An 11,366-nucleotide genomic window follows, 5' to 3' on the forward strand; every position below is an offset into this window, starting at 1 on the left:
CCAGGGCCTGCCCTGCAGTGTCCCAGGCCGGCACTTGCCTGCAAGGTTGCAGGTTACAAGCAGTGGTGAGAGCTTACCTGGGTCTCTGTCAAACTCTCAAGGGCTTGCATGACAGACTGCTCCGGCCTTGAGGCCTGGGACTACAAAGAGAGGGAGAAAGAAGGCTCCTAAGTGTGGGGTGGGCTGTCCACGCAGGAGAGGGGGCGCGCACGCAGGTGACTGACAGTGGCCTGGGAGGGAGCGCGCTTTGCCTGCCCCTGCGTGTGGGACCTCCCGGGATCTCTGGGGCACTCCACCCTACAGCAGTCATTTACCATGAGGCCCGCTTCCACGGTGGGCACCAACGTCAGCTTACTGCCATCCCCCACGCCGAACTCCAGCAGCTTCCCCGAACTGAGCCGGCTGGGGGCAGGAAGGAAGAGGGTGAGCCGCATAGACAACACAGGGACGCGGAAGCGGAGGCCGCGGAGGGGGGGTGCGTGCAGAAGGGGGGAGAGACAGGAGTCCTTCCCACCCCCTCCTTTCCCGGCTTCCAGATCCTGTGCCCTGAGAGTGTGTGGGGGAGGCTACTTGGCCCTGGAAGCCCCTATTCTCGCAGCTTAGACCTCCAGTCCAAGACCCAACTCCAGACTTGGGCACCCTCTTTTGCATTTCAACAGGGCACTTTCCTTTTTGGCTCACCTGGACCCCCATGTGCCCTTTAGTTCCGTCCCCCGCGCCCCCCCTGGCCAGCCCCTGTCTGTAATTTCCCAACTCTTGCCCAAGCGTGTCTTTGTGGTTGCCTCAGGGCTTCGGCCCTTGGAGAGGCCTTCGGGGGGCTGCGCCGGGCCGGGCTCCCCCTCCTCCCTCCCTGGCGCAGGCGGCCGCCGCCGCCGCCGCTCAGACAAAGGAGACCCTCCCCCTCCCGCCCCTCCCCCACCGGGGCCCCTCCGCTGGGGATGGACACTGAGTGTCCCTGGAGGCCCGCGGGGGGAGGACTCCCCGGCCTGGAGGCGATTTAAATACCAGGGGGGAGGGGGAGGCAGTGGGGAACGCTCTGTGGCGAGAACAAAGCGGGGCAGAGAGACGCAAGTGGGGGGGAAGACAGCCAGACACAGAGGGGGCCGCCGAGCAGATGCGGAAACCGGCGAGGACGCCGGCTCAAGAGGAGGCGGATACGGCCCCCATTCGAGCAGCCGGGACCCCCCCTGCGCTCTAGGGAGCCTGCCTTTCCCCCCACCCTGAAAGGGGAGCCGTAGAACCCGACCAGGCGCCTCTGCCCCGGCCTTTGTGCGGCGACCCCAGGCTCGGGGCGGTGGGGGGGGGGGGTCGAGGCTAGCAAGGCCGAGCAGAGGGCGCCCGAGAGCGCGCGGCGCGCCCCCGTACCCCCCCCCGTCTCGTTGCCCCCCTTTTCTCCGCGCGGCGCGCTCTTTGTTCCCGCCCGGGGGCCGGGGCCCGAGGGGGCGGCCTGGCGCGGGGGGCGGGGGTTCGCAGGAGGTCGGGGTCGCGCGCGGTACCTACGTGTCTTTGTGGAGCAGCGCCAGGCGCTCCTTGGGCACTTTGAGGCGCTGGGACAGCCGCTTGCGCAGCCCCTCCACCGTCTCGTCGGGCGGCACCGACAGGTCGTAGCGGGTTCCGGTGGTGCTGTGGATGGCCAGGTTTATGGGCGCCGTCTCGGGCGTCGGGCCCAGTTCGCAGGCGCCGCCGGGGGCCCCGCGCCTGCAGCTCCGGGCGCCGCCGGGCTGCGGCTCCATCCCCGGCACGCGCTGGGGGGCTGGGGTCCGCGGGGCGCCACCAATCCTTGCCGCGCCTTCCGAGGCCGGGACTTCCCCGAACTGGGGTCCTCCTTCCTAGGCGCCTGGAGATGGCTGCAGCGCACGGGCCCCTGGAGAAGGTCCCAGCGATGGAAGGCTAATCGCAAAGAAAAGAATCCCAGGGGCGCTCCGGGGTTGCGACCGCTCCTTGGGGCTTGCTCCGGGGTGGGGTCTGATCTCGCGGCGCCTTCACGGCCGGCGCGCGGCGCGGGGAGGGTCCCGAGGAGGGGGCGCCCTGGCGCGGCGCGCTCGGTGCCTCTGCTTTTCGGGTCGCGCTACCCCGCGCGTCCCCTCCCTTAGCAACAGCAGCCGCAGCCGCCGCTCTCAGGATCTGGGGGTGAAAGTAACAAGAAAAAAAAGTTATAATGTATCAACGTTCCAAGGGGCGGGGCCGCCGCCCCCTCCCATTCACTACTTACTCCGCTGGCCCCGCAACGACCAATAGGTGGGCACCGAGAGGCTAGTCGGCCGCGAATCCCGACCAATGGAAGCGGCCGCAGCGCTAACCCACGTGGCAGCGTGGCCTGCCCTTAGCCCCACCCCCGTCGCTCAGGGGCCCAACGGGAACGCAGCAAGGGCGGGACTGGCGCCGCTCCGGGCCCTCCTCCGCGCCCCCGCCCGCGCCTGCAGCCATTCATAAGGCTGGGAGCTCGTAACAAAGGGCGGGCGGGCCCTGAGGGGTCTAGGACCCCGCTCCAAGACTGGCCTCCACTTTCAGGGACCGCCAGGGGAGCGGCTTGAGTATGAGGAGGGGGCGCGGGTCATTGTTCCCGGCGCCAAGAGGAACAGGAAGTCGTGGGGCCTCCCCACTGTGTCCGTCTGGGAAGCAACCTTCAGCGGAAGCTGGAGCGTGAACCCTGCGCCTCGTGGCCGAGGTCCCCGGCCGCGCGGTGCCGAGGGACGGGCCAGCCGGTGGCCTGTCCCCGCCCCCGTGGGTGGGTAGGTGTGGAGGCCTGGGCGGGGCGTGAGGCCCCGGGCAGGGCGCTGCACCTAGGTGACGTGGCCAAGGCCGGTCGCGCCCCTCCCGAGCCGGTGCCACCGCGCATCCCTGCCCGCCCAGGTCTCCCGGGCCGAGCCCGTTTCCCGAGACGCGCTCGCTCGAGCCGTGACGTGACGCGGCGTCCCCGCTGCGTCCGCGCACTCCGCTCCGGGCAGCGGTGAGTCAGCAGCGCCGACGCGCCCTCTGTCGGCCGCACCCGGGATGCTGCCCGCAGTCTGGGGCAGGGGGCACCGCGCCGGTGGGACCCGGGAGAGGGCCAAGAGGTTGAAGGCCTGGAACGAACCCCCCGGGGGAACTGAACCCTTGTGGAGACTAGGATGGTACAGCCGCCCGTGAGGCAGGCACGGGTGACTAGTTCAAGGTCACTGGCCGGAAAGGGGAGTGCTGGGGGCGGGGCGGGGGCTGCGGTCTCGCCAGGGCGTTGCCAACAGTACCCAGCGCCTCCCACCGAGCAGCCCAGGGGTCTTCCCAGCCTGAAGCACCCCAACTCCTGTCTGTTCCAAGGACAAAGAAAAGTAGGGGCGCCGTGAACAACCTATAGAGTGGGGCGCTCGCTCCGCCCTGCCCCCGAAGTCCCGCCCCCCACTCACCAGGCGCTGTTGGCCCTGGGTCCCCGCTGTCCCGAGCAAGCCCGCGTGCAGATACAGGCATGCAGTAGCCTGACCGGTCTGGGGCAGTGTGAGCGGCCCCGAGCCTTTATCCGCACCGCCCTCCCTCGGGGTGGAGTTTGGGCGGGCAGGGAGGGGGGTGCCAGGCGGGTAGGTGATGCACTGGCCCCCGCCCCTGCCTGCTGGCCAGGGCCCCGGGGCGCAGAGGCCTGGGATACCCAGTCCCCAGGCTTTGCCTGGTGTGTGTGTGTGACAGGGTGTTGAATACCGCTGACCCGGGAATCCTGCCTACCTCGTGGTGACCTCGGGCGCACCCACAGACTGCTGTTTCTGGGCCCCAGGCCGGGATCCATGCCCTGTGTCCCTTCCTGGCAGTCCAGGCTCGGTGCTTCCGCCTGGGGGGGCCCGTGTGGGGAACGGAAAGGGGGCCTGAGTCAGCAGCTGCCGTCCAGGAAAACAGGCCGAAGTCACCTGCCAGGCAGTGGTGTTCAGGCCAGCTGCTGCATCCCCTAACGGTGACCTCAGAGGGCATTTCTGAAGTGATTAACCAGAGGCTAGCGTGGGTCGGGGCCAGCCAGTCACCACCAGCGCTCTGTGTGACCTCAGGAAGGAACTGGCCTCTCTGAGCGCTCCGCAGGGCTCATGCTAGGGCGCACCGCCACGGGCCTATTGTCCTCACACAGCGAATGCGTGCACACAGCCAGCCCCAGGCCTTTGGTAGGCCTGACCCATGCAGCCAGCATTTTTCATCCTCAGTGGGGGCTTCCCAGGATGACCCTGGCTGGGCCAGGGTGAAGGGGGACCGGGGCGCTCCCCCACCACCTCCAGTCCAAATTATCTGCTTTCTCCCTTTATCTGGCCTGACCACCTCCACCTCCACCCCTGCCCTGGGCACCCCTCCCAGGGCTGTTCCTTTCCAGGTTCGCCTGCTCCCACCCTAAAGCTCCCTGCAGGCCCTGGTCCCCCCAACCTATACCAGGTGCACCCACATTCTCCCATCCATTGGGGTCAGAGGTTCCTGGAAGGAGGTCCCAGGGGCTGGCTTTGAGGCATGATGCTGAGCTTGCCGCACCGAGGACGGTGCTCCAGCAAGTGTGAACACACTGACTGAGGACAGCTGTAGCAGCTCAAGGGAGGAGGCAGGCTCAGGTCAGGTGCTAGGCTAGGTCTGCCCTGCTTCTGGAAGGCACAGCCATGGCAGGGGCATCTTTGGGCCCTGGAAGCCAAGCCACCCAGTGTTAGGGACCTCCAACTAACCCTGCTCTCCTCCGCATCTCCTGAAGGGCAGGTGGTACTGGGCTGGGGAGTGCCCTGCCACCTGGACGCTGTGACCTCAGCTGACCAGGAATGGATCCCTAACTGTGGTGAGTACAGTAACTCTGGGAGGGGGAGGTGGCCCCCGGAGATGAGATGCTTGCTATCTAAATAAAAGGTCTCTGGCACCTGCTCCCTGTCTTTCTTCCCATGGGTCACCCCCATCCTCAGGTGGTTCACCCCAGGTGTGAACAGAAGCCCTGGACACTGCCTGGAACCCCTAGCTGCCCTGTCCCCACTCTGCCTCTTCCCCCAGGACTGGCCAGCTACTGCAGACTGTCCCTGCGGCCTGGCTCACATCTCCCCAGGAAGTGGACTCCCTGTGTCACCTGCGGGGTGTGCTAGACAGGAGTGACTTCTTCCTCTGGGGCCCAGGCAGGCCCAGCTACCTCCTCGTCTTATTTGTAGCGCCCATGGCTGTGGGGGATGGGAAGAGAGGGGCTGCTCCCTGGCCCTTGGGCCCAAGACAAGCAAGACCCAGATGAGATAGACTGGGCTTCCTGACCCTTCATGACCTTCAGATAGGACACCCCAGGGTGCATCCCTGGAGGCTCCGAGATACTCACAGCCAGGCCTGGCATGTGGCCCTGGGGAGTCACTCACACGGGGCTATGACACAGAGTGAATGAACTGCCTGTGTGCTCACACAGGCCACACACAGGCCCCAGGGTGGCCTCCCCGTCACCATCCTGGCTCCAGGGACATGGCCAGGCGGTAGCCCTGACTCTGTACACTCACCCCTCTGGAATCCCCTCCCTATCCCACTCAGACATGGTGGGGAGGGAGGGAAGGCAGGAATCCCTCTCCCACCGTGTCCCAGCTACCCCTACAGGGTTGCAGAAGGGGTGGGGTAGTGCTGAAGGCACCCCATCCTGGGCCCACTCCTCCATTTAGGGCCAGCCAGGGGCCTGGGTGCCTACAGCACTGGGGCCTGGGCTGTGTGCCAGGGCAGGGCCACCCACAGGCTGGGCCAAGGGCACAGGGCAGGGCCTCGTGGGAGGTGGGGCCCCTCTTCCCAGGCCTGCAGGGCGGGATGGGGCGGTCTCAGCCCAGGCCTAGACAGCAGACCTGGCAAACACCCCAGGTGTCTGTGCAGCAGCCCAGGCCTGACTCCGCTGCCACCACCCCAGCCCTGGATGTGACCTTTGTGCCCTCCCCATCATGGCCAGCACTCTGCACCCCACACAGTGCTGCTGAGCTTCAGTTTACTGAGGGCAAGCAGGACACCCAGTCCAAAGAGGTTCCAAGGCCCCAACTCAAAGGGCACATGGAGTGTACGCCACCATCCCAAGCTGGAGTGACAAAAATGGTACACACTGGTTAGGATTCCCCGTGTTTAATGGAGGGGTGGGGACCAGGGCAGCTCTTCTGTGGAGGTGGCTGGAGCAGGCAGGTTTCCAATGCAGGCTCTGTAGGGCAGGGGGTAGTGGGTGGCTGTCAGGACACGCGGCCAGGTGACAGACCCCTTGGCCAGCAGGCCTGAAGACTGGGCCTAAGACACGCTGCACTGCCCCCTGGTGGCTATCGCAGCAAGCTGGAAGCCAAGATTTGCAGACCACGCCCCAAAGGGGCGGGCCCGGGAGCTGGCTCAACCTGCCCCTGGGGTGTCCCTGGCCAGGCCTCAGGTTTCCCTGGCGATGAAGGGCACGCACCGCCTACTCAAGGGCCTTCACCAGGGCCTCGTTGGCCTCGATTCGGATTTGGATCTCTGCACGTGCGGCCTCATCTGTAGTCCCGGACAGTTCCGACTGCGCCTTCTCCAGATTTGCCCTGGCAGTCTGCAAGGGGTGGGTACAGGGTAAAGGATGGCCAGGGACCATAAGCCCAGCACCTCCCCTTGCACTGAGCGCCCTTTCCTGCAGCCAGGGAACACTGGACAGCTCCTGCCAGTTCTGAGCCTCAGTCTCCCCACTGACACTCACCCCCACGTCCAACATGTCCAGCGTCACAGCCTCTTCAGCCAGTAACTGTACGGAGGAGTCGGCGTTCACTGTGACAGATCCACTGCTCACTGCAGAGGGAGGGCAGGAACAGCCTGAGGCCTTGTTCATGCTGTATCTAGGCAAGATCTCAGGGCCCACCCTAGCCAAGAGCTCCCAACACCCAAGTGTGCGAAAAGCCACCAGCCCAGGGAGACCCCACAGGCTGACCCTAGGGCCCAGCACACATGGTGGGGGGTGGAGAGGGACAAACTGTCCCAGGGAGTATAGAACAGGTGAGAAGAAAACAAAGGCTGAGCACATCTTGGGACCACGGAGTCCCTCTTTGGACTCACCACATGCTAAGTGGCCCAGGCTGGGCTCAAACTTGCCATCATCCTGCCTCAGCCTCCTGAATAGCTGGGATAACAGGTATCCACCTCTCCTCTGCGCCCAGCTCCTTAGCTCGACCATCTCTCCCGAGCTGCCTGTCTCTTGCTGGTGCCCATCACCACCCCACACCCACCGAACACTGATTCACAGCAAGGTGAACTGTTTGCTTTTTGCTGTTTCCCAGATGTCCACTTGTCTGAGCCCAGCCCTTCGGGAACAAGACGCCCTCAAGTGAAATGCACCAGACTAACCAAAGTACTTAGTCGTGGTGCCATCTTCAGCGTGGACTACAACCAGTCCCGGCCGCAGGACCTGTAGAGTGGGCACGTGGGACGCCAGGATGCCAAAGGCTCCTGTCAGCGTGGGAACATCCACCTGCCGCACGTTGGCACCGTTGAAGAACACCTGGAGGGGGAGTGGGACACGCTGTAGCCGCCGGCCTGCCCCACAGCCACTAGGGGCTCAGTCTTTCCTGTGAAACTGTGTCCAGGCAGGACGGCGCCCAGGTGGCGACGAAGGCCGCCAGCGCTGGGTTCGGTCTGGGAGCAGTTTTTCCCTCCATCGCTTATCTGCAAACTGGGAATGCCAGCACACGGAGCTGTGCCGCTCCCCAGAGAGACAGCAGCAAAGGACATTTTAGCACGAAAGGGAGGACCCGACACTGGACAGAAAGCAATGTACGGCCAGACGTGAGACGGTGACAAGGATGCGGCTCCCGGGTGGAAGCCTGCGAGCCGTTTCTCCCCTGCCCTGACACGCCCGTCCCGAAGCGCACGGACGGGGTTCAGCGACCCTGCGGGCCGAGGGGCCTCAGGACCCCACGGCTGGGGGAGCGCGAGGTCCGGCAGAGGCGTTCGGGCACCAGGGCATGGCAGCTGGGGCTGCAGGAGCCCGGAGCGCAGCCCAAGACTCCTGCGACTCTGTGGGCCGGGCAGACGGGGGCGCCTTGTCCCCGGGACCGCCGGGGAGAAGCGGGAGGAGGCCATCGAGGGGGCTGGCGACCGGGTGGGCGCTCCGGCCCCAGGGAGGCGACGGCGCGTGTCCGGACCTGCGTGGGAGAGGCGAAGGTGAAGGACATCTGGCCCGGGCCGGCGGCGGGAGCCGAGGCAGCGGCAGCTTCGGCGTAGGCGCGCACCTGGCGGACCAGGCGGCCCAGGCCGGGACGGCGGAGCAGCGCGGCGGGCAGCATGGAAGCGCCGGTGGACGAATAGGGGCGGCAGCAAACACCGGACTCCGGCGGGAGAAGCGGCCTGGAGGGCGACGAGGACGACGCGCGGGGGCTTCTGGGAGGCGCAGTCCCCAGGAGCGCGCAAGCGTGCACTACGACTCCCGGCGGGCCGCGCGCAACGTCGATGACGAGCCGCAGCGCCGCGCGCGAGGGCTATCCTGGGAGTTGTAGTTTTCTTCCGACCCTCGCAAGGGTTGGAAATTTGTGGGGTGGACGGTTAGACCTTTCCGCACCTGTAGCACTTGACGCCTGTGCGAAGAGGGGTCCATTTGCGCTCCAGTGTTGCCTCGCGTCGCTCACTGTATGGCACGCACTGCACACTTTTGGGAAGTAAGAGCAGGGTGCTCAAAGATGATGGAGCGTTTATTATTTGTGGATATAAACTAATCTATATTGTGTTAAAAAGTGACAGGCGCCGGGCGTGGTGGTCCAAACCTGTAATCCCACCGCTCAGGAGGCTGAGGCAGGAGGATCACTGAGAATTTGAGGCCAACCTGGGCTACACAGTGAGTCCAAAACCCGCCTGAACTACATACTGAGACCGTGTCTTCAAAAAAAAAGTGACAGATGCAAAAATAAACACGTAACACAAACTAGGGCGGGAAGCGGGCAGTAGGGAAAGTTGAATCTGTACAGGAAAATGTCGGGAATGGCACCTCAGGCGAGGCACGGCGCGCGCAAGCTCCCAATGGGACGGTTGTTAGGTGTCCCAGTACCAGCAGGGGGCGCCTAGAGCCTGGAAATGGGCTCGCCGCGCTCCACCGCCCCCGCCCATCGCACCCCCCCCGCCCCCGCGCCTCGCTGACGCAGGAGCGCGTGCGCGGGCGGCTGCAGGGCCCGGTTGACGTTAACCGTGTCCCGCGCAGCCTCGCTCGCGGCCATGACGTCACCGCCCCGCCCCCGCGCTCACGCAAGTCGGTGCCTTGGGTTGGGCTGGGCTTCTGCCCCCTGCTTGTTGGGCTCCCGGAAGATACAGGGTCAGGGCTGGCGGGGGATTGGTGTCTCACACACTGAAGGCGCTGGTTTAAGTGGCAGAGGGCCGGAGGCCAGGATGCAGAGATTGTGGTCTCACTGAGCGGGGGCCTGGGGCCCGCCTGCTTAACCATGCAACAGCGAGGGAGACCCGACGCCTAACACCTCGCTAGAGCCTGCACCCCGGACCCCAGAATCCAGGCACCTGCTGATCCATGTCAGAGACCCCAGGCCAGCGCTGTGAGGGACACCCGGGTCTTCAGTCTCAATGACTGGCCCCAGAGTGGGTGCAGCGGGACGGTCCACCCTTTCCTAGGTGTACACGTGTGATTGATGGCCTCTCTGGAACGGCTTCCCTGTACCCACTTCTCCTCCACGGAGCAGGGAGGCCTAATGGGCTCCTCAAACTTAGCACTTGGGGAAAAAAATCAGCAGTTGGGTAACCTGCAGCCCCCACTCTGACAGTTGCGCAGTTACTTAGGGCCCAAACCTGGGAAGATCCGAGAACTTCACCCCGTCCGGCCTGTCCACCCATTCCTGCCTTTGTGGCCATCTCTGGCCTGCACAGCCCCAGCCTCCTCGCCCCTCCCCGCGGGTACCAGAAACTCTCCCTTGGGAAAAGCTGAAGCCTGAGCGAGTCATTTCTCGGCTAGGAGCCATATCTTGGTTGCCCTGCTTTGCCTTTTGCAAACACGTTCCTTCTTTGGGGCCTTCCCCATCCGGTGCCAGTATCTTTGTGCATTTATTTGATCGCCTGGCTGCCCCTCACCAGACACTTCTCCATTCCGTCCTGCGTGCAGGCCCTGTGCTGAAGAAGTTCCTGTCCTGTCAGGTGTGGTGCACTCTGGGAGGCTGAGACAGGGGGATCACAAACTCCAGCTCAGCATGGCCAATTCAGCAACCCAGCTAAGGGTCTTGCTCTGTAGTTAAGGCTGGCCTTAAACTCACTATGGAGCCCAGGCTGGCCTCAAACTCTCTTGGTGATTCTCCGACCTGAGCTTCCTGAGTGCTGGAATGACAGGCATGTGTCACCCCACCCAGCAAGTCCTTAAAAAATAAAGGACTGGGGATGTGGCTCAGTGCAAAAACAAGAAACAAAAACAAAAACAGGAAAAAATTCCCGTCCTTTTGAACTCACAGTGTAATGAGACAACATGAGGAGTAGGATACCTGAGGTAGGGTTACAGACAGCAGAATGGAGACCTGGGGATTGCTACGAAACTCATGGTTTCTTGGGAAAGTTGAGGGTGAAACTTTCGAAGAGCACACGATGGGCGGACACAGACAGGTGTCAAGGCCCTAAGGTTGGCCTGAGCCTGATGAATTCCCAGTGGCAGAAGGATGCTATTGTGAGGCCACACACACAGGCCCACGGTCGCTGGGATGGGATCTGGACAAGACTAGCGGCAGACTGGTGACCTAAGCGACTAAAAGGATGAGCATGTCTGCATGACAGGAAGTGGGGGACAGCTAGGGGTGTAGTTCAGTCACAGGGCACAGGCTTAATGTGCTGGACCCCCAGCACCAAAAGGAAAAAAAAGGTGGTGGGGCCTGTCTCTGTAAGCAGGGTTTCAGCTGGCATGGTGCCCCATCAGGAGTGGGCCTCTGTGGGTGCAAGGCAGGCCCCGGGGGACCTCAGGAATGCTCTGAGTACTTGTGTTACCATCTCTCCTTTGGTGTACCTTGGGGACAAGGGAGGCTAGGCAAGCCCTTGACAGTGCCATAGGGGACCCACATGCATTGAGGAAACAAGCGCAGTCCATGTCCCCAGATCCCCTGGCCGGACACCCTGCCAATCCCTGATTAGGGGGAACAGTGTGCCCAGAGAACGGATTAGACGGACTGTGGGTGCCCTCCGGACTCCCTGGCCCAGTGCCTTCGGACACAGGGCGATTCCTCCTCCCCAGAATAGGCGATCAGCCTCAGGAACTTGAGCTATGGGAAGTCATGCGCCCTAGGCTCCCTGGCGCTGTGTCCCTGGAGACCGAGGACCTGGAGTAGGTGAGTCTTGCAGCCCTGCAGGGGGTGGGGACCCGGGCGCCACGGGAGGGGGCGCCCGGAGCGCAAGCTCCGCCCCCCGCCCCCGCCGGAAGGGAAGGGGAGGCGGTGGCCGGCGCGGTGCAAGCCAGACGCGGCGGC

General features: G+C 64.2%; 2 protein-coding genes and 1 long non-coding RNA gene across 7 annotated transcripts in view; 1 reads left to right on the forward strand and 2 right to left on the reverse strand.

The window, feature by feature from the left end:
* Midn (midnolin) overlaps positions 1-3,488 on the reverse strand; it is a 10,516-nt gene extending 7,028 nt beyond the window's left edge. For all 3 annotated transcript variants that reach the window (XM_013505297.1, XM_005405987.2, XM_005405986.1), the window contains exons 1-4: positions 3,384-3,488; positions 1,501-2,124; positions 315-402; positions 78-140 (exon numbers count right to left, since the gene is read on the reverse strand). In XM_013505297.1, the coding sequence (XP_013360751.1) occupies positions 78-140; positions 315-402; positions 1,501-1,733 (384 nt within the window). In that variant the 5' untranslated portion in view covers positions 1,734-2,124; positions 3,384-3,488. The remainder of the gene's footprint in view (positions 1-77; positions 141-314; positions 403-1,500; positions 2,125-3,383) is intronic.
* On the forward strand, positions 2,216-4,843 carry LOC106146801. 2 transcript variants are annotated; one of them, XR_001231376.1, is made up of 2 exons: positions 2,216-2,950; positions 4,685-4,843. It is a non-coding gene; the product is annotated as an uncharacterized LOC106146801 (long non-coding RNA). The 2 variants fall into 2 exon arrangements; XR_001231375.1 differs by having other exon boundaries at positions 4,690-4,843.
* A 1,192-nt stretch (positions 4,844-6,035) lies between these two features.
* On the reverse strand, positions 6,036-8,335 carry Atp5d (ATP synthase, H+ transporting, mitochondrial F1 complex, delta subunit). Of its 2 annotated transcripts, XM_005405993.2 has the most exons (5): positions 8,076-8,335; positions 7,279-7,432; positions 6,638-6,726; positions 6,368-6,493; positions 6,036-6,124 (listed from the first exon to the last, which is right to left on the reverse strand). In XM_005405993.2, the coding sequence occupies exons 1-4, from the start codon at positions 8,214-8,216 to the stop codon at positions 6,371-6,373; spliced, it is 507 nt and encodes a 168-aa protein (XP_005406050.1). In that variant the 5' UTR covers positions 8,217-8,335; the 3' UTR covers positions 6,036-6,124; positions 6,368-6,370. The 2 variants fall into 2 exon arrangements, with proteins under 2 accessions (XP_005406050.1, XP_005406049.1); XM_005405992.2 differs by having other exon boundaries at positions 6,036-6,493.
* Positions 8,336-11,366: the final 3,031 nt, after the last annotated feature.

The sequence above is a fragment of the Chinchilla lanigera genome, unplaced genomic scaffold, assembly GCF_000276665.1.
Source record: "Chinchilla lanigera isolate Chin_1 unplaced genomic scaffold, ChiLan1.0 scaffold00094, whole genome shotgun sequence".
In the NCBI taxonomy this organism is placed as follows: Eukaryota; Metazoa; Chordata; class Mammalia; order Rodentia; family Chinchillidae; genus Chinchilla; species Chinchilla lanigera.